The sequence below is a fragment of the Tiliqua scincoides genome, chromosome 1 (assembly GCF_035046505.1).
Source record: "Tiliqua scincoides isolate rTilSci1 chromosome 1, rTilSci1.hap2, whole genome shotgun sequence".
Lineage (NCBI taxonomy): Eukaryota > Metazoa > Chordata > Lepidosauria > Squamata > Scincidae > Tiliqua > Tiliqua scincoides.
The window spans coordinates 129,728,420-129,755,237 of NC_089821.1; the positions used below are offsets into that span (position 1 = coordinate 129,728,420).

The window sequence follows — 26,818 nt, forward strand, 5'->3', positions numbered from 1 at the left end:
CTGCAGCTCCCTCAGCAGAGTTGTATTTTGAGATTTTTTTTCTGCAAGCAGTATCTTTAGTAATAAGCCAAGTAGTTTACATAAGAACATAAGAACATAAGAACAGCCCCACTGGATCAGGCCATAGGCCCATCTAGTCCAGCTTCCTGTATCTCACAGCGGCCCACCAAATGCCCCAGGGAGCACACCAGATAACAAGAGACCTCGTCCTGGTGCTCTCCCCTACATCTGGCATTCTGACTTAACCCATTCCTAAAATCAGGAGGTTGCGCATACACATCATGGCTTGTACCCCATAATGGATTTTTCCTCCAGAAACTCGTCCAATCCACTTTTAAAGGCGTCTAGGCTAGACGCCAGCACCACATCCTGTGGCAAGGAGTTCCACAGACTGACCACGCGCTGAGTAAAGAAATATTTTCTTTTGTCTGTCCTAACCCGCCCAACACTCAATTTTAGTGGATGTCCCCTGGTTCTGGTATTATGTGAGAGTGTAAAGAGCATCTCCCTATCCACTCTGTCCATCCCCTGCATAATTTTGTATGTCTCAATCATGTCCCCCCTCAAGCGTCTCTTTTCTAGGCTGAAGAGGCCCAAACGCTGTAGCCTTTCCTCATAAGGAAGGTGCCCCAGCCCCGTAATCAGCTTAGTCGCTCTCTTTTGCACCTTCTCCATTTCCACTATGTCTTTTTTGAGATGCGGCGACCAGAACTGGACACAATACTCCAGGTGTGGCCTTACCATCGATTTGTACAACGGCATTATAATATTAGCCGTTTTGTTCTCAATACCCTTCCTAATGATCCCAAGCATAGAATTGGCCTTCTTCACTGCCGCCGCACATTGGGTCGACACTTTCATCGACCTGTCCACCACCACCCCAAGATCTCTCTCCTGATCTGTCACATACAGCTCAGAACCCATCAGCCTATATCTAAAGTTTTGATTTTTTGCCCCAATGTGCATGACTTTACACTTACTGACATTGAAGTGCATCTGCCATTTTGCTGCCCATTCTGCCAGTCTGGAGAGATCCTTCTGGAGCTCCTCACAATCACTTCTGGTCTTTACCACTCGGAAAAGTTTGGTGTCGTCTGCAAACTTAGCCACTTCACTGCTCAACCCTGTCTCCAGGTCATTTATGAAGAGGTTGAAAAGCACCGGTCCCAGGACAGATCCTTGGGGCACACCGCTTTTCACCTCTCTCCATTGTGAAAATTGCCCATTAACAGCTGCAACCCCTACTTCCATTAACAGCTGCAACCCCTACTTCCATTAACAGCTGCAACCCCTACTTCCATGTGGAGACTCTGATTAACTAAGTGGCATCTCATTAATAATAATATGAGGCACAACTTATTTTCAACAGATGGAGTACTACTGAGTACTGAATTCTGCCATTCACCAAACAAAGAAGTTCAGGCTTTCAAAGCATTAGTGTTTGTGAAAGGTGTTTGAAAAAAAAGAACAACTATGTATTCACATGTCCTCATGTCAAAACATGCACTTTTTGTCAGAACAAACCATCTGGCTACTTACAGTTAAATGTCACAATCCAGCATCCAGTCAGAACAGCCAGCATGCACTTCAAAGTACTTCGCATAGGCTGCTCAGGGATAACAAGATGTGTCACTAAAACAGAAGAGAGCTTGTATAAGTGTACTACTGCTAGATTTTAGGTAGATTTTAGGTAATAATAATAATAATAACACACCCCATGTGAAAATTGTCAGACACAGGAAGAAGTCTGTGCCATCTAGAGGTGACACTGCCACTGCTTGACATCCATCAGCTAAAGCCAACCCCACCCCTGGCACAAGAGAAACATGAACAGCTACAATTATCTCTTCAAGGCAGGAACCCATGGACAGCATGAGGTGCTGCTCTGAATGTCCCTTGACCTCAGTAACTGGCTTTTGGAACCATACAGGGGGCACCAGTGAAAGAAGAAGGTTGAAATGTCATCACGCACAAGTGAAACACCACAAACAGCTGTGCGAAACCTGGCCATTATTTTTAGGTTTTCCACATCTCCCTTCAGACACACAACAGATAGTATTTAGTGGTTCTGTATGCAAAAATAGTAAACAAGAGGAAAGTTATGTATTTCATCCATCCTTTTGTGAAGACATTCTTCCCACAGGCTTCGCATTTTATTTTCCTTCAATTTTATTAAAAGCATTAATAGTCAAACTCAGAATAGGAAGCAAGTTCCCTTAAATGCAATGTTTTCCTTCTAGCACTGCAATTCCTGCAGAGATCTGCAGAGATCTGCAGAGATAAAGGTTTTTAGTGATATGGATGCTATAACTAAACTATATAGTTATATATGGCTATGACTACAGGTCTATAGATAACAATGTAATTAACATTTTGAAAGCTAGGTAAATTTACCCAAACTAAATTTTTAAAAAACTGTATAAAAATACCAACCTGTACTGTTAAACTCTGTACATATTCTAGCCTTCAGAACTGTAGCCAATTTGCTCAACAATTGTTGCTGATTTGGATCAAGACCACTTCCAAGAAGAACAACTGGCCCGTCTTCTCTGACACGATTTTGGTTACTTTGCTTTATAGGGACACAAAGCATGAAATGTTACATAAAGTCAGCTCTTTCTCCCCCACCCCCCTTTTTTAAAGAAACAACTAATCTCTTACTTGACATTTCTATTAAATAAGAAATAACCATTTCAACACGAACACAATTCATGGCAGCATTGCAGGACTCAAATAGATTTGATCAACATTCGGATTTCTATCTAACAAAATAGTGCTAAAGGAACGCTTTCTGGCCATCAAAGCAGTTTCCAGACAATTAAGAAGTATTACCTAGTCGGACTCCCAGACCTGCAAACAGTTTTCACAGGAAGTACTGGGAAAACTTCCTGAGAAAATTAGTAGAGGGTTATTAGACAAGGGAAACCAGCATCCAGGGAGAGGCCTGAACAGGAATTGGTCCCTTGGCAGCTTCACCAAATCTTTAACAAAGTGTAGGAAAAAAAAAAATTACCTGTCGTTTCAGTTGTAAGGATAGAAAAATATTTTTGAGTTGCGGGAAACTGAGCTGTTCTACGCCTGAATAATGCACCTGCTTTTTATGTTGTGTGTCCATATAAACCATATGTAGCTGTGTATATCGAGTGACTGCATTCCAGGACTGTGAAGCCCTTCCTGCTTAATGGTATCATTAACCTTATTATGTAAGGATCAGTTCATGAAACATAAAAAGTGGGTCATCCTTCGTGAAAACAAAAAGCCAATGCAAAAGGTAACTTCTTATGCCTCTGGAAGTCGTTTTACCTGGGCCAAACGCTCTCTAGAATTCATGATTCATTTGTTGGCTGGCAACCTTCAGTCTTGAAAGACTATGGTATAAGCCTACAGCACCCAGTATTCCCATGCAGTCTCCCATCCAAGTACTAACCAGGCCTGACCCTGCTTAGCTTCCAAGATCAGACATGATCGGGCATACAACTGCCACTTCTCTAGTCAATTCTATGATTTGCAGCAGCTAAAAACTCCGCTGCATTTTCAGTGACCACATCTATGGAAATTTCAGTTTACAAGGAAATCTGCACACATGTGCATCTTAGAAACATTGAAGAAGTATGACATGAAGACCACATATATGCCACAGCAATTAGGTTGCTGGCAGAACCAAGGAACATAATGAACGCAGTCATTTTAAACAAATGGGTAAGTTATGCAGACTTGTATTGGTTGAACAGAGCTAGAAAGCACTAATCTCTGTGTTGGTATATATGAGAATTCAATTTACATGAATTCTTATAGCAATTTAGCGTGGATGTTACATTTGTTTTTCCACACCCTGAGGGACCTTAGACATTATCCCAAGATGGCATTGTAGATGACTAGGTTTACAACAGTAATTTTAAGGTGAATTTCTAAAGTTTAGTGATTTTTAAGGGCCCAAATTCGGGAGGGGAGGGATACTACATCACCATGCCCTATCGCTAGAGGTGGGTGAAAACAGTTTCATTTTTTCACAGATTTCCAAAGTTAGACGTGCAGAAAACAGTGTGATGTGTTTTTATTCCAAGGGTGCATTTTTATAAATTATAATTGTAATTGCTTTTAAAGTATACTAAGTAAGTGATATAGTTGGTATAGTGCCAGCAGATGCAGCCATATGCATTTAAAGGTGTTAGAGAATGGTTTTATTTATAAATAAATAAAAGGAGGTCTGGCTCCTTTTGGTAGAGCTGCTGCCTTGTATGCCTGAAGATCTAAGGCTGCCAATTCAAAACAACCCGGAAGTATCTGAGAACTGAAAACACGTTGATATACTGATGAGCTGACCCTTGGTGGCAGAGAGGAGTTGCAGTCAAGTTGAGTGTGGGAGTCAAAGAGGCCAGAGAGAAGCCCAACTGGGAAGGAATCCAGCTGGAAAGAGGAGTTCTATGAAAGATTAGAACTTATTCTATTGTAAAAATCCTAAGGGGGTTTAGAAGAGCCTGCCTATGTAAATCCCCTTGAATTAAAGTCTGAGGAGAAATCTGATGACTAGGAAAGGTGGTATATAAATACTTGTATTATTATTACTATATTATTTTCAGATCTTGGGTTTGGTTGTATTTTTTTTTTACACAAAAAAGAGAAGTGCAGAAAGCAGTATTGTGTGTTTTTATTTCAGTATCACAAAAAAAGAAACCCACTTCTACCTACCAAAAGTAGTAATAAAACTCCTACCCTCCACTACCCTTCTTCTTTCTGTCCATTTCCTCCCAGGGTGCTGCTTTTTTTCCAGACCAGAACAATGTTGCTATCGCAACTGCTTTTCCCTGAAAAAGGACTGAGCAGTGCCATAATAATGCTGGAACCTTCCTTCTGGTGAAAGAGCAACACAGTGCTCTCTGTGAGCCAGGAAGAGTGCCATGTCTCAACCTTGGCAAGGTTTGCTGCCCCACATCAGGATTTAAAAAGCTGCAAAGGAGCAGCACATTCAGCCATGACAACACTATAGCAGTGCACAAATTGGTTATTTTCTTTCAAGCTGACAATTTGCTAAAGAGGCTAAATACAGGATTGCAAGGGGACTAGAAAAACTGTTGGACTAAACAAATTTGTATTTTATTACAAAGATCAGTTACAAGACTTTCTCACGTTGGAAGAAAGGATTTCAAGGGGCTAAGAAAGACAAACATGATACTCAAACATGAAAGACATCATGATACATGATGAGTATTTTTTCTGACCCAGGAAAGATGGGATATTGCCCAGGGCAAATCATCAAGAAATGCCACTAGTGAGGAGCGCTGCAGTGGTCACAAACAGCAGAGAACTGTTCTGGCTCACTGCATTGACCCAACTGAAAGCACGAGCAATTTCCTTAAGCACTAAATCGCCTGGATCTAAGCATATCTTAGGTAATATCTTCTCTCTTAGGTTCTACTTTTCCCCCTGAGATCTGAAAGAGATCCCCTTAAAATAAAACATGCAAAGAATAGATGCAGACTTTCCCACGACTGCAACACACACTGAAATTCATTGCCAGGGGAAACCAACTTGCACCTCTCGGTCAGTTTTCTGCAAGTGAAGACTTTATTTGAACAAGCTCTTGTCATCATTAAGCTACATTTTATAGGCCTGCTGTTCTATTTCATTGCTTGTGCTTCTGCTGTCAGTCATGCTGCTTCCTTTACTATATGATTTTTTTAACCTGCTTACTGTGTTAGGATGTTTTTACGTATATTCCTATTCGATACTTAATAAATGTTCAGCCTGCTACTATTTTAACAGCCCAGTCTTAACTAACATCCAGTGTTGTGATGCAACGGCAGGAAATGGTCTCCGCTGCATCCTGCGCATGAAAAGAGGTCACCCCAAGGTAAGGGGACATTTGTTCCCTTGCTGCTGGGGCTTTCCCCACAGCTGCAATGGAGCTAATCAGACCTGCGCCAGCAAAATCGCTGGTGCAAATCTGAGCAGCCTCAGGCCAGGGAGGGGTATAGAATACAGCAGTAGCTGCTGCCCACCCACGTTTTGGACCTGATTTGCCCCCTCTCCACCCCCTGCCCCATTACACCCACTCCTTGCCCGTTCCACCTTACCCTGCCCCTTTACATTGGACTGGCACTGGCAGGTCAGTGTGGCCTTCCTGCCAGTGATTACATTGTCACAACATGGTTTACAGTATGTTTGCAACAGTATTGGAATGCTTACTCTGGAGCTCACTCTGGAGCACTGGAGCGCTCAGTATTGGAGCGCTCACTCTGCCAGCACTACAGAGCATAGGATTGTGCTGTAAATGGGATTTTGTCCAGTCTCTATTTTAGTGTTTGATTATGTACTGGTTTTACTGTTCTAAGTTGCTTTGAGTGCTTTGACAAAGAAGCAACTCAAATATTATAAAACAGAGGAACATGAGATGCACACATTCTCTACAATCAGCAAAGCCAGGTTTAAATCTTTGAACGTTACTCAACCTTTAGCAGATAAACCTCTCTCTCTCTCTCTCTCTCTCTCTTTTTTAAAGAGTACTTACTCCTGTGCACAGAGTAACTGAAGAGGATTTCTTCTTCACTGGTAGCAATAGAAGCAACTTCATCTTTTCAGTTCCAGCATAATCCATGGGTCTCTGACCGAATATATTACTAGTAAAACAAGGACAGATGGGTTTTAAACAAACAATGGGTGTGACTTGACTCCTAACTACCTGGATACAGTTGCTCTGAAGGATTTTCTACCCTCTTAATATGCAATTTCCAGGAAAATTGAATGAAACTCCAATTCAAAAACTAAATTTAGGACAGATGGATACAGAACAGCAAGCAGCTGCATTCAGCATAAAAAGTGGCACACACCCCCTTGCATAAAAAGCAGGAGGCAGCACACAAGCTTATAACTAAGTCACAGTCATTGCCAATGATCTACTGTTTGCACATTCATCATGCACTAAATCAAAACTTTTAATATGGTGAGGATTCAGCTTTGCAATATATAAACAGCATTCACTGTATCAGGAGAAGGAAAACATTTCTAGTCAAAATCAAGCTTGCTTCTGTATTCATTACAAGCTCCTGGTGTTGTGGACATGGTAATGTGTGACCGAATACCAGGAGGGGTAGATCCTATGCAAGGAACCAAAGAAGTCAACACTTTTGAGTCCATATTGCCATTTGCTTAAGCACAGCTGCCAAGATTTGTGCTTCAGTGTTCTCCTTTTGCTCTCTAAGAGGAGCGGCAGCCTGTGAACCTCTGTTTCTGTTTAACAGTTTCACCTAGGGTTTGACTCAGATCTCGTTTCATAGCACTGCCAGCCTCCAGTGACATCTGTATGCCAGAAGTCGGTGTTATAAACTCTTCTCATGAAAGGAGAAATGCTTAAACGTTGCTTTGCACCTGGGAGTTTCAAACCATTAAGAAATGTTGTGTTGCCTTAATTTTATCACATATCTTGGAACAGGCATTTGGTCTCTGTTTAATTTTGGGCTATATTAAAAGCCAACTGCCATGATACACTTCAAACATCAGAACCAGAAGAGAAAGCAAATATTACCTTCAAAGTCACTGGCTTAACATCACAGCAAATGGATGAAGCCACCTTATTAAATAGTGTTTTAACATAGTTAGAATCAGCTTTTTAATGTAGATTTTTTTCATTATAGGGCAGATATAACCCTATTATTAACCCAAGAGTTACATTTTTAGGGTTTTATGATTGAGATGTCAACAAAACTATTATGAAAGGTGTATGGGATAAATATAAAAGCACAACATAAATATAAAAGATTAAACATGAATACAAATATTAATGCATTGCAGTGGCAACTTGAGGGGCTATAAAAAGCAACATAAAACAGATTTACTGGCCCAGGGCATTATTTTATTTTAGAAAACAACCCTCCCATCCCCCAGCAAAGCAAGGGGATGCATGGATCCAATTTATACACAGAGATCTATTCAGATGTTAAAATGGCTTTAAAGGACAAACATTAGGTATAAAAACAGCATTAGAATGAACGGGGATTTCGTTTCATTTCTAATTTTCCAGGGAGTTCACTGACCATTTAAAATAGGCCTGAATGACATGGAAGCCACTTCACAGAAACAACTCACTACATGAACTCAAAAGAACTAGAATCCAGTAGGAACTATATCACCAATTTAACAAATGAAACAAACCATTGTCCATGAACAAGAGGAGCTAGAAATTTGATATTTACAGGGGCCCCACATATCCACAGATCCTGTACCCATAATTTCACTTAACCACAGATTGGATCCACGCTTCCGCTAGTCCCACTCTGGAGGCAAGGGGAGTCCAGCTTCCCTTGCCTCCAGAGGGTCTTCTGTGGTGCGCAGAGGCTGGGCACAACTGCCTGTGGCCACTGCGAGCCTCAGAATGGCCAAAAACCATGACTTCTGGTTTTATAATAAAACCGGAAGTGACATTTTTAAGCCATTTAATAATAATAATAATAATAATAATAATAATAATAATAATAATAATAATAATAATAACTTTATTTCTACCCCGCCTTTCTCCCCGAAGGGACTCAAGGCGGCTTACAACATATTAAAAACAATTTAAAAAACAAATAAAAACATATTAACACATACTAAAAAACAGCAGTCAGAGTAAAAAAAATAGGTAAAAAGAGCATAGAGCAGCAGCAAGTCATAAAAGAATCAGGCCTGTAAAAAAATATTAAAAGATGTTAAAAAGATGTTAAAAGGCCAAGAACTCAGAAGGCCTGTTTAAACAGAAGGGTCTTCAGGCCTTGCCGAAAGGTCTCAAGAGAGGTAGCCATTCTTAAGTCAAGGGGAAGGGAGTTCCATAGCGTTGGTGCCACTACTGAGAAGGCCCTATTTCTTGCAGCCGCCCCACGTACCTCCCTAGGCGGCGGCACTTGTAAAAAGGCCTTCTCTGATGACCTGAGAGGGTGAGCCAGATTGTACGGGAGCAGGCGATCTCTAAGATACCCTGGTCCAGAGCAGTATAGGGCTTTAAAGGTCAATACCAGCACCTTGAATTGGGCCCGGAAACGAATGGGCAGCCAGTGCAGCCGCTGGAGAAGCGGACTGACAGGGTTGCATATACATATAACCCTGACAGGGTTGCATGACCGTCTGCCCAACGTTGCATATACGCAACAGGGATCAAATACGTACACCTGTGGGCTAGGCAGAAAAGGGTTAATGCCTTATAAGGCATTAGGAGGCTGGGGGGGGGAAGCCCTCCAGATTTACCATACATACTTGTGTATAAGCTGACCCACATTTTTTGGATCAATTTTAAGACCTAAATTTATATACAAGTATATTTGGTAGTAAAAACCAAGGACCCATAAGAATTTAAATTTCTCATCAATAACATATGGTACGTGCAAAAAAAATAATAATCACAAAATACAATCGGATGAGATAAACAACAACCTCATGTCAAAGGACTGTCACCACAATTAATAAAGATTGCCAAACATCTTCCAGGCAGGAAACATCTGGGGCAAAATCTCAATGGGAATGTCTGAGGTACGAGTCTCTTTAAATGATGCTAAAAGCATTATCTGGTCCTAAACAAATGTTCCCAATAGCCTGGCTATGTTCAGATTCAAACTTGCACCAGATGAAGCCCACTGGTCTTCACTAAGAAATAAGACAGTTTTTACTAATGTTAAACTTATTCTGCATGGGGGGAAAAAACTGGCAAGAGAGTCCATCTGGGTGAAAGCCTTTATGAACAACTGAAATTGCAAATACAGCCAGTTAATTTTTCACGTCACTTGGTTGGCTGTGAAGCAAGACAGACAGGAAATTCAAGGGAGCAAACACTGAAAAAATAGCTATAAAATATAAATTAGCTATGTGCAAGAGATTAACTTTAAAAAAATTAACTAGGCCAACAGGGCAATTAATAGGTCCACTGGTCCATATAATATTTCCATTTGTAGCTCTGCATCTTTGCTAGTTGGATAATAGGTTAAAAAAGTAGGACTGCAACCACTAAATCCCACAAGTTTTCAGAGAAGCATATTTTGCCTTCAAAAACTGACCCTACTGACTTTTCTTCTAAAAAACAATTTCATCTGTTCTTTTCATCTCAGTGTTCAAACAGATATTTTGTTTTATCCCCCACAAAATGTACTATGGTCAGGAGAGAGGAAAACAATGTACATCAAATGGAAGTGTACTTGTTTAATGTATGTACGTACTGTACTGTTTAATGTATGCATGCACACATGTGTGTAAGAGAGATTATACGCATGTTATATATTGACTGAAATCCAAAGAGTTGCTACATCATCATTGTTAAGAATATTTATAGAACATTTTCCAGCAAAAAAAAATTCAGACTTGAAAAGTTTGTGAGAAAATGAGAGAAAAATTTACTGACCCCAAAGGGTCTCACAATCTAAAATACAGTTTAGGCAGGAAAAAAATGGGCAGATATATAGGAAACTATGTGAACAGCAGAATGATATACAGATACCCCCAGATCACAAACTAGTCTGAAAGGTCTCTTTTGTTTCAAAGTTGATTTGTGTGCGACATGGAGGGCTTTTGTTCAAGAAATGCAAGTCAAAAAAGGCCTTGGCTATATGCAACTAACTTTGTTCTTCTTTGGATCCCAGCCTATTATACTGGAAAGATATTAAAGGGCCAGTACCAGCTGCCTGGCCCCTTAAGCAGCCAATTGTCATCACCACCTACCATCAGATGACAGCATCACTGGCTGCCATCAGATGGTGCCCATCAGTCAAGTAAAGCAGAGAGGCAACAGGTTCAAGGTCACCCAGTGGGTTTTATGGGAATTAGAATGTGGATCTCCCCAAGCTAAATCAAACACTCTAGCTAGCACCCCACACCAGCTCAGCAGACCGCTATGAGCAGTAATCATGGTACAGGTACTTGCAAACCCATGGAGATTAAGCAGCGTCATTTGTCTCTCAAAGTCTTCGACTGGCTTCTGTGTAACCCGCTTTAGCTTCTGGCAATGAGCAACTGTATGAATCAGAACCTCATCCCACTCTCCTTGGTTGCTGCCCAGTGAAGGCAAATAAGCAGCAATATTAGCACCCAGAGCTATGGCGGACTTTCTATGATAAACCTAAAACCTTTGCTTTATTCTATATGGAGATATAGCATGGTGCGGCAGAATAAGCAATTGGCTTGGACTCAGGAGATGTGGGCTCAGATTCTGATTCAGCATGAGCTCACTGGAAAGTCAAGAGGAGGCACCTTTCTCTCAAGCCCAGTTCTCATTGAGCTGGTAAACCTGTGGCTGGGCTCACATGACAAAATGCTCCTCAATTTAAAAGAATTCCCTCCACACAGAAAATAATGTCAAGAAGCAGTGTTCCAGCTCATTTTCCACAACATACTAGCGCAGAGGTTCTCAAACTGTGGGTCGCGACCCACTAAGTGGGTCGCAAAAGGATTTCAGGTGGGTCCCCAGAAGCTGGCGGCCGCCATCTTGGAAAAGGGCAAAAGACCTGGGCAGCGCCATTTTGAAAGAGGGCAAAGCCTGGGCGCCGCCATTTTAGGCTTTCTCCAGGCGCAGGGTAAGAGAAAAAGCGACTCGCACAGGCGCAGAGCAGCAGCGTGCAGCTTTTCCTGTGTAAGAGTGCTGCTGCCTGGCCCCATTCCTAGGAGAGCACACCTGTGGCGGCAGCGTCCGCCCTTCCCCCAGTACACTTCCCAATCCCATTCACACTTTCCTAGGAGTAAGCCCCATTGATTCTAATGGGACTTACTTCTGAGTAGACCTGATTGGGCTGGTTGGCAGGCAGGTAGGTGAGAGGGAGCCTGCAGTGGGGTCAGCTTGGTAGAGGAGGGAGGGAGAGGGCTGGGCTGGGGGGCTGCGAGGACTGTCACCACCACCAGCAGGCGAGAGGCACCCTGGCACCTGGTAATGGAGCAGGGGAGTGCCCCTCCAGCATCTTCGCCTGCCTGTGCCTGCTGCCACCCGTGGAGCCCATGGGAGGTGGGAGAAAGCCTGGAGCGGCACCGTGGAGCGGAGCCCATGGGCAGCAGTGGCAGCATTCACACCTCTTCCTGGTCGGGGAAAGGTGCGGACACCGCTGCCACCACCGCCTTCCATGGGGTCCACTCCAGGGTGCCCCTCCAGCCTCCTTCTCACTTGCCTGTGTCAGGGAAAGGTCCGGATGCTGCCTCCACCACCTTCTTCCACGCACCTATCCCTGGCTCAGGCAGGTGAGAAGGAGACTGGAGGGGCACCCTGGAGTGGACCCCGTGGAAGGCGGCAGCAGTATCCGCACCTTTCCCTGACCAGGGAGAGGTGTGAACGCTGCCGCCGCTGCCTCGCGTGGGCTCCACTCCAGGCTTCCTATCACCTCCCATGGGCTCCACGGGCGGCGGCAGGCATAGGCAGGTGAGGAGGCTGGGGGGACGCTCCCCTGCTCCATCACCAGGTGCCAGGGTGCTTCTCGCCTGCTGGTGACAGTCCTCGCAGCCCCTCAGCCCATCCCATCCCTCCCTCCTCTGCCAAGTCGACCCCACTGCAGCGCTGCCCCCCACATGGCAGGTTTGCTCCCCTGCCCCCTCCTCCCTCTTTTCAGCGTGGAGCTGCTGAGGTAAGCCTGGGATGGGAATGGGTGGCGTCCCCTCCTCCGTGTGCTTGTAACTTGCCAGCCAGGCAGTCATGGAGGCCACCTCACCCTGGCAAAGGTGAAGGAGAGCGCTGTCACCATTGCCACCTCTCACAGCTACAAATGAGCGCTCCCTTCCAATGAAGCTGCCCACTGTTTGGCTTCTTTTAGCAACTGGGAGGGGAACAGTGGGGCATCCCTATCTTCCTCCCTCAGTAGTGAAGGGGATGCTCCACCACTCCCTGACATTTCTCTGATGCACACCATTAGAAGTAGTCAAACAGATATGATGCATCTCTCCAAGTCCCTTGGCCATCTCTGCTGCACTGAGAATATGTCTGAGAAGCTACAGACAGGGGGTTGGACTAGATGACTGGAATATTTTCTCTTGTCATTTACAGTTTGAGTTCCTAGGTAAGAACAGTGATGTCACTTCCTGCTTGATGACATCACTTCTGATTCTGGCATCACAGTGATGTCACATCCTGTTTGATGATGTCACTTCTGGCCATGACATCACTTCCAGGTTGATGACATCACTTCTGGTGGGTCCCAGACAGATTGTCATTCTCAGAAGTGGGTCCCAGGCTGAAAAGGGTGAGAAACACTGTACCAGTGGTCTGTGTAACCATCTTCTTATGAGTAGGGGATTACTACGTCCTACTACTTCTGCCTCATAAAATGTGGTACGGCCCTGACACAGGTTCATTACTTCACTGAGATCTAGGCCTCAGTTTAAAGCTACCTCAGTGACTTTAAGGATGCAACAGGATACTATTCATTCAGAAACAGAAATAGAAGGTTTCACATATACTCACACTGCATCTCGAATAGCTCCATGCAAGAGCAATAATTCAACAATGCTTGTGTGCCCATTCTTGACAGCATCATGAAGTGGCAAATCATTTTGGTATCCAGTTGCATTCAGCAGTGCTCCATGTTGCAGCAGCAGCTCCACGACCTCCTTATGTCCGTGACTACAGGCTTCATGCTAGATGTTGAATTGAACATTTATTGTTACTAATTCAAGATATTCTGCACAAAGTGGGTCAGTCTCCAAAATGTGCAAGAAAAGGAAACAAAGGAATCAGAATCTTATTACATTTATATTCTGCTTTTCAGCCAAGATTACTATAAGTTGCCTTGGAAGCCAATAAGTTCTGGAACTCTTTGTTATTAGTGATGGGGAAAGCATGTGAAGGACCTCTGGCAGTAAAAAGTGAAGTCATTTTAATACCACATCCATTGTAAATGGATTTTCATGGCTAGCAGTGATGAACACAGACTACTTCCAAATTCCATTTCCCTTGAATTGAAAAATGCAATTCAAAGTACTTCAATTAGCATAGCCATCAGTTATGTTTGCTAAACAGCATTTGTGCCAGGTAACCAGGACATCTGAAAAAATGCTGGCAATCTCAAGTTCAAAATTTTTTCCAGGAACACATGGAAAACTTGAAAACATGACTTCACCCTATGCCAGGGCTTTTCAAACTGAGGCATCGTGATGCCCCAGCCTGTGGGCCTTGACCTCTGCCCCTTTAAGGGGTGGGGGCAGCCTGGAGGCAGGGAGGAAGCAGCAGCGTGAACTCTAGGATCGCGCCACTCAGGGGGCTGCAGGGGCTTGGGAGCACTTACCCAAGCCTCCTGCAGCCTCCCCGGGTTGCGGAGAGCCCAGTGCGAACCTTTGTTAGAGCTTCCTGCAGCAGTGAATGTAAAAGCAGAGCGATCATGCCCCGCCTCCACTAAAGCCAAAGATGAAGACATTTATGCCTGAATTTTAAAATGAATGGGTGTGCACCAATGTATGCATGGTCCATACGATTTAGTGATTTCACCAAGCATGTACTCCCTACCCAATAAAAAAAGTCTCCATATCACAAACTGAAGTAATTCTGGGACCAGTATAGAAACCACATTATCAACCTACATACCTCCACCTTGCATATTAAAGTGCTGGTTTTGTGAAATGCCGAACAAACAAGTTCTGGAAGCTTCTACACAGGCATTTCATATGGTCCATATAGACCAAGATTTTCTCACATAGAAGGATATTTACTATTTAAAAGGTGTATATCCTACTTTTCCAGAAGCTATTTCATAGGCTTCCATAGTATAGGTACTGTTCTCATTTAAAATATGTCAGAAAGAGGGGGGATGTTCATTAAGGAATGAAAATAAGTTTTTTAAACATTGAATACTTACTAATGGTGTCCATCCAGCATAGTCCTTCACATTGGGATCTGCTCCATTTTTCAGTAAATATTCAACAGTGGAAAGATCCCCCTAAAGAGGAAAACACACTACAACCTTTAGGTTCTCAAGAAAATGTGACACAAAAATGTGAAAAAAATTGCTAAAACCACTATTGCAGACAATAGAGTGAAAAATAAACCCTTAAATTCCAAAGCAAAGTAACATGGATTCCGATTACCTCCCTGCCACATACACCCCAAGAACTACAGATTGAATAGAATTTGTTTTATTGGCATATAAAACAAATCTGCAACTATATACGTTTGGCCAGCCAGGAAGAAAATCAACTTCTCGATTGTGCAGCTCAGTGAGCTTATACAGGAAAGTTGCCACAGTATCAGTTATTTCCACAGACATCAGTTAGGAGGTAGCGTATTCTTGCCACATCCGTAAATCCTCCTCTTGTTCTCAGTACAGGATCCAGATCTCTTATCACTGGTGGGAAGATTGGGTGTTGTTGGTCATTGATTTACATGACTTGTAAAATGGATTCTAAACATTCACGGTGAACTGTAGTCTATCAGTGGTTATTCACCATGATGGCTACATTGAACCTCCAGATGCAGGGACAGTATGTCATTGAACCAGGGACAGATCCAGTGTTTGTGTTTGGGGGGGGCACAAGCACTCTTAACTCCAGAGCCGAGGTCAACCAAGCAGGTAGACCTGGACCCCCAGTTATGCAGCCATGTGAGAGATGGCAATCACAAGCTGATTAAAGAAAGCAAGAATTAAGCACAGGGAAGGGGAAGGGATGCTGGTTTGGGAGGATTTATGGGATAGAGGCAGCCAGACCACGGAGGATCACCTCAGAGTTGATATAGAAGCACGCCTGCCATGGCCCCCTCACACAGGAAAGAAAACTAGCATGAAATAAAGCTTGCTTAAGAAAAGAAGGATGGAAACAGAATTTCATACCAATGTAAGAGGAGTCAGTGAAGAGGAAGAACTCTATCTACATCTCACTCTGTCGTGTTTGTAAATGAAATGTGCCTTCATCTACAACACCATTTCAGCTACTTTTATATACCACCCGATTTAAGTACATTTGACAATTCCAATAATGCAGATTTCCAAGTGGACAGGTTAGCACAGACTTACAGTCCACTAAGTTAAAGTGTCATTTTACTGCATGTATCTTCTCAACTTAACCATCTTCAAGTATTTTTCACTAACTCATCCAAAAGCCCACAAAATTGTTTGCAAACATCATGCAATGAGCTGGATAGTATGATTAAAATATAGGAAAAGGAGACAAGATCACACAGCGTTTCTGTTTAATATTTCAGTGACTCGCTGCACTGAGAAGCTCACATTGCTTATCTTTCCAGCAGTTACTTTCACCAAATAATTTCATTTTTATCCCGTGATAATGGAACAAAATATTTCCAGGATAAACAGAAGCATGGAGTGGGAAACCAAAATACAGAAAAACAATTGTATTTTTCAGTGACTGGCTCTTTTCCTTACCTATAAACATGCTTGCATTCTTGCACAGCTACCATTCCTTTCCCCAACCCCAAGTCCAAATTCTCCATACAACATGGAGAAACAAGAGAAAAAATTGGGGTTTTCCTCCTATGACATTATCAATTCACCAGCGAAAGACTTTTAAATATAACACCTATGTTTAATTTTTTTTAAAGTTTTAAAGTTAGTGATGTAATGCAGTGATTAGCAGCCCAATCCTATCCCCTGCAACCAGTGTTGATGCAGCTGTACTATGGTGTGAGCACTCCTGTGATAAAAAAGGGAGAATTTAATGGCCAGGTAACATCTGAACAAGGAAAGTGTCTGCTTGTAGCCATGTCATTAGGCCCAAGTGCAGGGCCCCACCTGTAACCTCCAATTAGTGCATACCAGGCTTGGGAGAACTGTGGAGGAGGCCGCTTCACAGGGCCCTCCGATATCGTACCAAGCTACCGAGTGGGCTTCAAGGCCAACTTGATTAACAACAGGGTTCAGCTGTGAACATCTTAGGTTGGGAGGGGGGATTCCACCATGAGTAAGAAGGCTTGTGGCACGTCCACCCCTAGAATGTTCGGCTGGAACTGAGTTCTGATTGGTGGATGGGTCAGGAGACCTATAAAGGTGAGGGAGAAGAGTTTCTTTTGTTCTAGCTTTGTCTCTGGCTGAGGGGGCCTGAGACACTTGACTACTCCGGCAACAGCGACCCAACTAGTCTGCAGCAAGATGGGTCAGATTGGACTTTGGAAAGCTAAGACTTTGGTGAGTGATAGTTAGAGTTAGGTGTTAGTTGTTAATTGTTTTATTAGGCTGGGTGTTGTATTGGTGTGCTCTTCTCTAAATTCCTAAACTTTTGACTGATGCAGTGCTATCTGTATAACTATTAAATATTAAATTTATTAATATAAATATTAATTCAGTAAATATTTAAATATTTATTCAGTAAATCCTACTTATTACAACTGACTGGATTATTGGGATTGGAGAAGCCACAGGGACTGGTTGTGGGAGGCAATCCAGTGTGTCTGGGATGTACCCTGGAGGGCTGGGGTACGACTCAGGGGAGGGTTCCCCAAATTTGACCTGGCTACCAGGATTGGAAGCTCTGCAGTTTAAGAGCTATTTGGCAACCGGTCTTGGATAGACCTGTGGGTGCCAAGTGACCATAAGGGTTTGTGGCTACTTGATCACCATGAAAATAATAAAGAGATTACATGGCCGTTAAGGAGTGTGGTCTGGTCTTCCTTCACAACTCCATTCTATGGCGGGGGAAGCAAGCAGCAAGTCTCCTTGGTATAAGGGAACTTTTGTTCCCGCATATCCAGGTAAGCCCCCAGTCACCCTATGAGTCTTGGACATGCACCAAGTGCAGAGGATGTGGCAAGGCCAGGCAGAGAAGTATAGTGGTGCTGCTGCCACCAATAACCATCCCAATATGCCTCCTGGCAGCCCTGATCCTCTCCCCACCCACCACTCAGACCCCCTCCATGGCTTACACACAATGGAGTAGGTTGCCAGCCATTGCAGGGGGCCACTGATGCTGCTGCCACCTTGTTATGGGCAATCTCAAAAATGGCCACCAGTGTCACCTTCTGCATATCAGTTGTAGCCAATTTATGACAGTACACTGGGCCATAAACTGGAAGTTTATCATCCAAATCTCAGGCACAAATGCAACAGTGGGGATAAGGCTGTTGGCTGTTTCCTCTTACACGGAGCAACAAACTCCAGGTGCGACATAGGTATCCATGGATCCTGCACCTGTTGATTTAACTCACTGCAGCTGTCAGCAGATAGCAGGGCTGCCATTTAAATGCCTTCAAAATGGGGGGGGGAGCGCCAAAATCGTATTTCTTAACTTCACTTGGAAGAAAGGGCTTGGAAGATCTTTAAAGAGCTCTAAAGATCCACATGACCCGGAAGTGCATCTTTTGAGCTATTTTCAGCCCTAAGAGGCTTGGAAACAGTGTGGTTTGACCATGCAAAGACAAGAAATGCTCTTTTGGCACTTTTTCCATTTTAAAGGCATTTAAATGACAACCCACAGTATCCGTGGATTTTGGTATCTATGTGGAGTTCCAGAATGGAATTCCTATGGATACCAAGGTCAAACTGTATACAAAGTGTTCAAAAGGCCATTGGTCTTGGTGTGCTCAATTTTCCCTTAGCGAACAGCAGCTGCTGGCATCTCCACGTGCATGGCACTGTGGCATGGGGACAATAACTGAGTTTTTAATCTTGTGTCCCCACACCAGATCTCAATCCAGATATACCTCCTGTGGCTACTATTTGCCTCAAGAGGGAAATGCTCATTGATACCAATGGTAATAAAGAAAAGCTGTAAAATGGTGAGGTCTAAAGGGCAATGAAATGCCTTCAACACTTCTATGCAGTTTGTTCTAATTTAGACCACCAATTTCCTTCCCACTGATGGGCTTAAATTAGCACAGCAATGCCAGGAAAATAATAATTGTTATTACCAATTACAGTTACCACTCATTTTATGCAAGGGTTACGTTCCAGAGTCAACACATCAAGCAAAAATCACAAGGGGGACCCCACTAGCGGACCTAGGGAGTGGCAAACAGGGCAGACACCAGAGCGCCGACCCTCTGGGGGTGCCTCCACCAGCCTCACCCACCCCGGCCATTTGTCCTTTACTTAAAGGAGAAGGGGTGCTCATTATATCTGCTGGAAAAGCAGTGAAATGCTCAAAGTAAGTCCCATTGTGTTCAATGGGTCTTCCTCCCAGGTAACTACATAGAGCCGAGGTATTCAATTTGTGCAAGCCTGTGGCTAGCCTCCGGGGGCATCCTGGGACACCTGGGGGAGAGAGGTGGCTGTAGCTGCTCAGCTCAGTTGCATGTGCTGCCTGCCTGCTGACTTGCTGCTTTTCTGCAGCTGTGAATGAGGTGGGTGGGGCAGCGTGAGGTGGGGAGGGCTGTGAAACATGGTGGGGGTGGTAGGAGATAAGGCTGGCTGGGCAGCAGCTGAGGTGCTGCATCACATCAGCACAGGGCGAGCTCCTGGCTGGCTTCAAACTGGGAGGGAAGAGTAAGTACAGGCAGCACAGTGCTTTCCTCCACTTGGGGAACCCAGTCTGCTCTTGGGGGGGGGGGTGTCCAAATGCCACAGCCTGCATTCCTCCGCCCTGCCTGGGGGGAATAGGGATGGCATCTGCATCTGCTGGGGTGTATGTGTGTGAGCATGCCCCATCTACTTTGGGGTGAGTTGTAATCTTGCTCTGTGTGGCTGCAATCCTTTCCATACTTTCCTGGGAATAAGCCCCATTGACTCAAATGGGACTTACTTCTGAGTAGACCTACCTAGGTTTGGGGTCTGTGTCAGCTTAACCAAGGATCCTCACCTTTCTCTTTTTCCTCCCCCTTGAAAAAAGAAAAAAAGCCTCTCTTGATGGTTTTGTCTCCAAAAATTGATTAAAAAATAAAAATACCCATTCCTTTTCAGCCATCCCCCTTTTTCCTCCTGCCTCCTTTTGAGGGGTGGTACTTCCCATGTTGGCTGCTACTGTAAGACAAAAGGCACAATCCTAGCTAGGTCTACTCAGAAGTAAGTCCTATTGTGTTCAATGGGACTTACTCCCAGGAAAGCGAGGTTAGGATTGCAGCCAAACAGTCTCTGGGTCTCAGTTTCACATCAGTTTGCAATTAGCTGATACACTCAAAACAAAGTCTTTTCCTCCCCCAGCAAATTCATCACTTCCCCCCTCCCTTTCCAAAAGCCTCCAGGTGTGCTGCTAACAAACTCAGGGCATAATCCTAACCAGGTCTACTCAGAAGTAAGTCCTATTTTGTTCAATGGGGCTTACTCTCAGGTCAGTGTGGTTAGGATTTCAGCCTCAGTGCTGCCAGTTGTTTTTTTGTTTCTAGTGTATAATTATAACACCTTCATCCCCATTTTGGGGGTAATTGAGGTGAGGTGTTGTAATGGGGAGCCGTGGCCAATGGCCACAAGGATCAGGGGAGCCTCGGGCCAGAAAAGTTCAAGAACCACTGACATAGAGGATTGCAGCCTGAAAGTCAGCTCCTTCCATTAAGAACTTTTTCTTTCCGCTAGAAGTGTGCATCCTCTGGAAAGAGGGGCTTGGGGGGGTCTTAGCTGTCTGAAAAGGAGCCCACCCCAGGCAAAGCCTGGGTGACAAGGGGTGGGTAGTCTGGGGTGACTTTTGGCACAGTGGAGAGCAGTTAGGCACCCTTCCCCAACACACAGACATACACAATTGATACACATTAAAACCAAAGCGTGTACAAACATTCCTTTTCAGTTCATTATCATGTTTAATGTTAACCACCAAAAAAAAGGGGTGGTGGGTGGGGAAAATTAAAGGATGCTTCATGGTGAAACTGCTGGGGGGAGGAGAGAACAGAGGTAAAGAACTACCTCTGTTCTCTCCTCTCCCCAGCCGTTTCAACTTCTCTTCTGTTGCTTTTGACATGAGAGAATCCCAGTCTCTCCAACCTTGAACCTAATTAGATTCCCATAGCTTCTCCCTGGTGCAAAAAGAACTGAATTCTTGCCTGTTGTAGATGTCACTGTTAAAGACATAGGAGACATGTGGGGATGGGACCCAAAGCGGGTAAGTGTGGTATGGTCATGCTGGAGAAGCAGAAATTTGGCTAAATGTTCCTGTTTGCCTCCTAGCCTGGGCTAGCCCTTTCTTGCCAATTTCATGAGTGCTGTATGCTGTATTTTTCGCTCCATAAGACGCACTTTCCCCCCCCAAAAAAGTGGGGGGGGGAAGTGTGTGTGTCTTATGGAGCGAATACTGCCAAAAAAAAACAAAAAACCACTAGCTCTGCTCTGCTTCCCCGGGCAGTCAGAGGCTACTCAGAAGTAAGTCACAGAGTCACTGGGGCTCACTCCCAGGAAAGCGTGGGTGGGGTGGCAGTCTCCCTGCCCAATCCTGTGCATGCCTACTCTGAAGTAAGTCCCATTAGAGTCAGGGGGGCTTACTCCCAGGAAAGCCTCTCTCTCTCTCTCCCCCCCAAGCCTGGAGCATCACGGCCTCTCTTTCCCCCCCACCCCAAGCCTGGAGCATCACATCCTCTCTCCCCCCAAGCCTGGAGCATCACAGCCTCCCTCAACCCCCCCCCCCCAAAGCCTGCAGCATCACAGCTTCTCTTTCCCCCCACCCCAAGCCTGGAGCATCACAACTTCTCTGCAACACAGACACTTTTCCCCCTCTCTCACACACACAGGCTGCCCCCTTCTCTTACACACACAGATGCTCTGCCCCCCCACACACTCACACAGCAGGGGAGGGGTGCTTTCACTCACCTCATCCAGCATCTGAATGTAAGCCCCTCCCCAATCACAAAGAAAAAACTGTCTCCTTGGTCAGAATGCCAGTGTTTGCTTATTGCACAAGCCCCAGGTAAGGCTCAGTTCTCACCATAAATCCAGAGGTTTGTTGTGTCTTGAGAATTCAAGTTGTGGTTGGACTTTCCATTTGTTCATTTGTATTGGAATCAGGAAGAACTGGCGAGGAGGTAGATGTGGTGTCAGCAGTGGCCCCTTTAAGGGTAAGGTCTGGGCATTCAGCAGTGTGCTGCACAGCAGCAGCCACTGGAAGGCAATAGGGCCCTCAGGGATATAAGGAGTACCTGAGGCAGAAAGAGTTTGTGGGTTTTGAAGGAGTGCAGGTTGGAGGTAGGAGAGGAGACTGACTGGGTTTATTGAATTTGGAATCTGACTGTGGATTGTGACTGGACTTAGAATCTGTGGATGTGGACTTAGAATGTGTGGATTGGAATCTGGACCTGATGGATTTGACTGACCTTGGACTGTAATTTGGCTTATTGGTTCTGGACTCTGATTTGGCAACTCTGATTGATGGGACTGATTTACTTGGCATCTGTGGACTGGAACGGGACTCACTTTTGCTTGCTGCACTGGTGAGTTGCACAAGGGGGACTTGATCAGCCTTAAGCGGGCACAAGGCCCAGTGGATTGGGATTTGGCAGAACATCACTGTAGCAGAAAGATAATGTGATCCCCTATTTGTGTGCACCTGCTTTTGTGAGCTTCATAAATTCTGACTCTAGCAATAATGAGTTCTTGGGGTTTCCAGAAAACTAGAGTACTCAAACCTTTAAGTCTCTCCATTTGTTAATGACAGTGATAATGGTTCTTAATGCCACTGTTGACTGCTGTTCACTTTACATGGTTCAAATGTTATTCTGTTATAGTTTATTAAATATTTTATTACACTATTTGGTTCAGAATATTTTTTTCCTGTTTTCCTCCTCTAAAAACTAGGTGCATCTTGTAGTCAGGTGTGTCTTATGGAGCGAAAAATATGGTACATTTTAAGAAGCATGGCCACTCTGCCAATCAAAGCTGTTTGAGTGTGTTTGTAACTGATTAGCTGCACCTTTGTTTTGTGTCTGACTTAAATATATGAGAGCACCGTCATTTTCTGGGCATATTTGCTTAGGAGATAATCAGTGTTTATGTCAAATGCAAAACTAGAAACATAAGGAACTATGCCCCAGAAAAGAAGGTTTTGTTTTATGACAGGCTTGCAGGATTAGATGCACTGATTTTAGTCCCTGAAAAATATCCTGTGCAAATGCACCGTTCTGAGCAATACGGATTTCATATTATAATGATAACATGGTATACCTAACTCTATGGACCCAAACACCTTTACCCTGTAAGTAAATTAATTTCAGTGTTTCCAAATAAATGTGCTCAGGATTTATGGGCAACTTCTTACATTGCATTTTAAAGACAACGTTTTAGGATGCAGTTGTCTCTGGGAGCATGCTTTTGATCAGATATTTTCAGAGTTCACAATGCTACTTAAGACAGTAGCATGTGTCTGTATGTGTGGGAGATGTGCCAAGACTGTAAAATATTCACGACCCTGTGACAACTTAGGGCCCAATCCTATCCAATTTTCCAGTGCCAGTGCAGCTATGCCAGTGGGGCATGCACTTCATCCTGTGGTGGGAAGACAGACACAGAGGCCTCCTCCAGGTATGGGAACATTTGTTCCCTTACTTTGGGACTGCACTGCAGCTGCACTGGTGCTGGAAAGTTGGATAGGATTGGGCACTAAGGCTGCAATCCTAACCTCACTTTCCTGGGAGTAGGACCAATTGAACACAATCGGACTTACTTCTGAGTAGACTTGCTTAGAATTGTGCCCTAACAAAGTAATGTGGCACAAGTTTTTGTAAGCTAAAGTTATTTCATCTACCATTTTTACATTGCTATCTTCTATAAAACAGTAACAATAAATTTAATTAATTAATTAAATCATGGGAGGTGCCAAAATGTTAGTTTGCCCTGGGTGACAGATGGGTCAGGTACACCACCGGGGGGACCCCAAATTCGTGGATCCCATACCTGCAGTTTCATTTAATCGCAGATCGAGTCCATGGCCTCCTGCCCCACTGCACACACGCTCCCGCCGAAGGCAAGGGGAGCTGGGCTCTCTGTACCTCCAGATGGTCTTCTGAGGCCCACAGAGGCCCCACATGACCACCCACAGCCACTGCAGACATCAGAATGGCCTAAAAGGTCAAAAAAAGCTACTTCTGGTTTTACTGGAGGGTTTCCCTGGGGCTCCTAATGCCTTATAAGGTATTTAAAAGTCACTTCTAATTTTATTGTAAAACCAGAAGTAGCGGGTTTTTTTAGGCAATTCTGAGGTCCGCAGCAGTCGCAGGTGGCTTCTGTGGGCCTCAGAAGACCATCTGGAGGCAAAGGCAGCCTGGTTTCCCTCACCTCCAGAGGGCAGGGGGACATTCACGGTTACCTGTAGTTTCAGTTAACCACGAGGGGTTCCGAAATGGAACCCCCACTGATACTGGGGCATGCCTGTATACTCAAAATTGCATTGAAAATCCCTTACATCTAAAATACATGCTGTCTTTTTAAAAGTTATAAGAGACAGTCATATGAGAGACTGAGGGAACAACAATTTCATTGTCTGGTCTTCAATGTTAATTTTCAAGCATATATTTCATAAATCAAATGGTGGGACGAATCACCTTCACTATTATTAAGAATATTTATATACTGCTTTTATATATAAATATTCTTAAATATAATATAAATATAAATTCTATAAATATAAATAAATACATAAAAGAAAATATTACTTTTGTTTTTTGTTCTGGTTTGCTTACCATGTGAAGTTGAATTCACTGAAGTCAATTGGGCCTAAGACGAGGAGCAAATGTAGGTGTCATGCATGATCACCATACTTATCTTGTACATGTTTGAGCTTTTCATCACACCTCCTGCTACTCTTTGTACTTGTCTCTTGGTCCACTAGTTGTAGCTCTTTTCTTGTTTAGGACCTAGTCTATGGACAGGGCAAGTCACTTTCATAATACTAGTAAGTTTCAAGATAGTTTCTGATGTGGCATCAGAAGTGCTATCAAAGATTCTACTGAATGCAAATAATCCCTTATGCTCACATAAAAGAGCTCTCAGATGGTGGTTCCAATTTACATCCCCCAGAACAATATCTATTAGTATTCTATCTTCATTTTTGCTCAGGAAAATGCCAATAGAACAAAAAACAAAAAAACAAAATCCCAGCTGAAAACAAAAAAGCACATTACATCACAGCAAATCTCTGATAGCACCAAACACTGGGCACCTGTGGTCACATGCCAAGTTAGCATAGCTGTTCCACACTTTCTAACATGGCATTTATGTTTGTGCACCTCCTGCCCTTTGCCAAGTAAGCTATACAGCTTTGTAGCAAGAACAGTTTGTGATATGCTCACTGCCAAGACAAACTAGTTAAACACATATCTTTAAACTTTACATTTACTTGCTTTAACATAGAATGCTTGCAAAATTAAAATTGCATGAACATTTTTAGAAAAAAGATTATAGATTTTCTTCAACTTTAAGCCCTATAGTAAAGTTATAAATAAAAAAGTGACACATTCCTCTGGTCACATAAGTGCCATTAAGATAGTTATGGAATAACACGTAATTAAAATTGACGAGGACTGTGACAAAGAGTTTGCTCCACTATCTTCCCCACCTCCCAAAAGTACAAGAGGTCGCTATTTGTTTTTAGCTACTTCTATTTTACCATTAATGACAATAGTGGGTAATAAAAAAATACTTGGATTCCAGTTAACTAGGCAAATAGCTACATTTGTTTCAATTTATTAATGCAGATCAGTAGCAAACTCATCTAACTCTAGAATTCTTTCCCAGAACCAATGTGCTTTTAGGATGTTTATTATGAGTGTCAAGTAGTAAAATGGGAAAGACCTTCCTGCAATTCCAGTTTAGATTGATCTGGAACAACACAACACACTTAATTTTAAATGCCTAATGTTGTTAATCCTTTCTTTTAAGAGTCCAAAACGTACAACTCATTTAACTTTCATTAAGTTTGGTGTATTAAGCCCTACAAGTTAATGAAAATAATATGGATTTATTTGATAATTAATGAAGTCCCAGAGGAATTAAGTGTAATTCTCATCCACCCTTTTACAAGACTGTTTCCATTATGCTGACAAATTGTCAAACATGAACAGATTAAAAAATTCAGAAAACTGTAATGGAAAAAACATTGGGAAAGAAAAACACTTTTGCTGGTTGGATCCAAAGTTATCCTGGATTCCCTTCTATGAATTTTAGCCTTAAAGACTAGACTTAAAGACCAGCCCCTTTAATTTGACAGAAAAGTAACGATACCTAGCTTTGTTCAATGGGTGAAGGTGCCCTTATTCTACAAAGGAAACTTATCTTATATCTCTGTCCTACTGGACAGGAGTAAAACAATACTGCTTGAACACTGCTTTTTCCAGCAATACTTCACAAGACATGGTTGTGCACATGTTCATAAGATCAAAAGAATGACACAGATCTATTTCTCAAAAATGAACATCTAAAAGTTTATCCTATCTTCTCGAGGAACTGGTTGGCAACCTTCAGTCTCGAAAGACTATGGTATAAGCCTACAGCACCCAGTATTCCCAGGCGGTCTCCCATCCAAGTACTAACCAGGCCTGACCCTGCTTACCTTCGAGACCAGACGGAGATCGGGCATGTGCTATGCAAATATTACTGAGCAAGCTGAGATTTCTTCCTGGTCAGAGTCTTACAGTGCAATCCTATGCATACCTACCCAGAAGTAAGTCCAACTGATTTTAATGGGACTTGCTCCCAGATAGAAAATTGAAAATTTATTTAAAATAAAGAATCCTCCTAAAGCTCCCCAAGAACCTTTGCAACTCTGTTTTAAAAAAAAAATTCCCTAAACTTTCCTAAAGCTGCAATCCTATCCACACTGACCTGGGAGCAAGCCCCATTGACTATCATTGTTAAAAGCAAATACATAGTAGCCTGTTAAAAGTACAGCTCTCTCACATTTCCCCAAATGCAGTCACATACCATGGTAGCATCAAGTCTAATATATTAAAAATAAAATATTGAAATGAATGGGGACCCATCTGAAAATGGCTTGCGACCCACCAAGTGGGTCCCAACGCACAGTTTATGAAACATTGGGATAA

The 26,818-nt window shown here is 43.4% G+C and overlaps 1 protein-coding gene across 1 annotated transcript in view; it reads right to left on the reverse strand.

Moving 5' to 3' along the window:
- BARD1 (BRCA1 associated RING domain 1) overlaps positions 1–26,818 on the reverse strand; it is a 60,717-nt gene that overhangs the window by 9,813 nt on the left and 24,086 nt on the right. The window contains exons 5-9 of the mRNA XM_066626514.1: positions 14,781–14,861; positions 13,394–13,566; positions 6,509–6,617; positions 2,434–2,572; positions 1,540–1,632 (exon numbers count right to left, since the gene is read on the reverse strand). Of these exons, the coding sequence (XP_066482611.1) occupies positions 1,540–1,632; positions 2,434–2,572; positions 6,509–6,617; positions 13,394–13,566; positions 14,781–14,861 (595 nt within the window). The remainder of the gene's footprint in view (positions 1–1,539; positions 1,633–2,433; positions 2,573–6,508; positions 6,618–13,393; positions 13,567–14,780; positions 14,862–26,818) is intronic.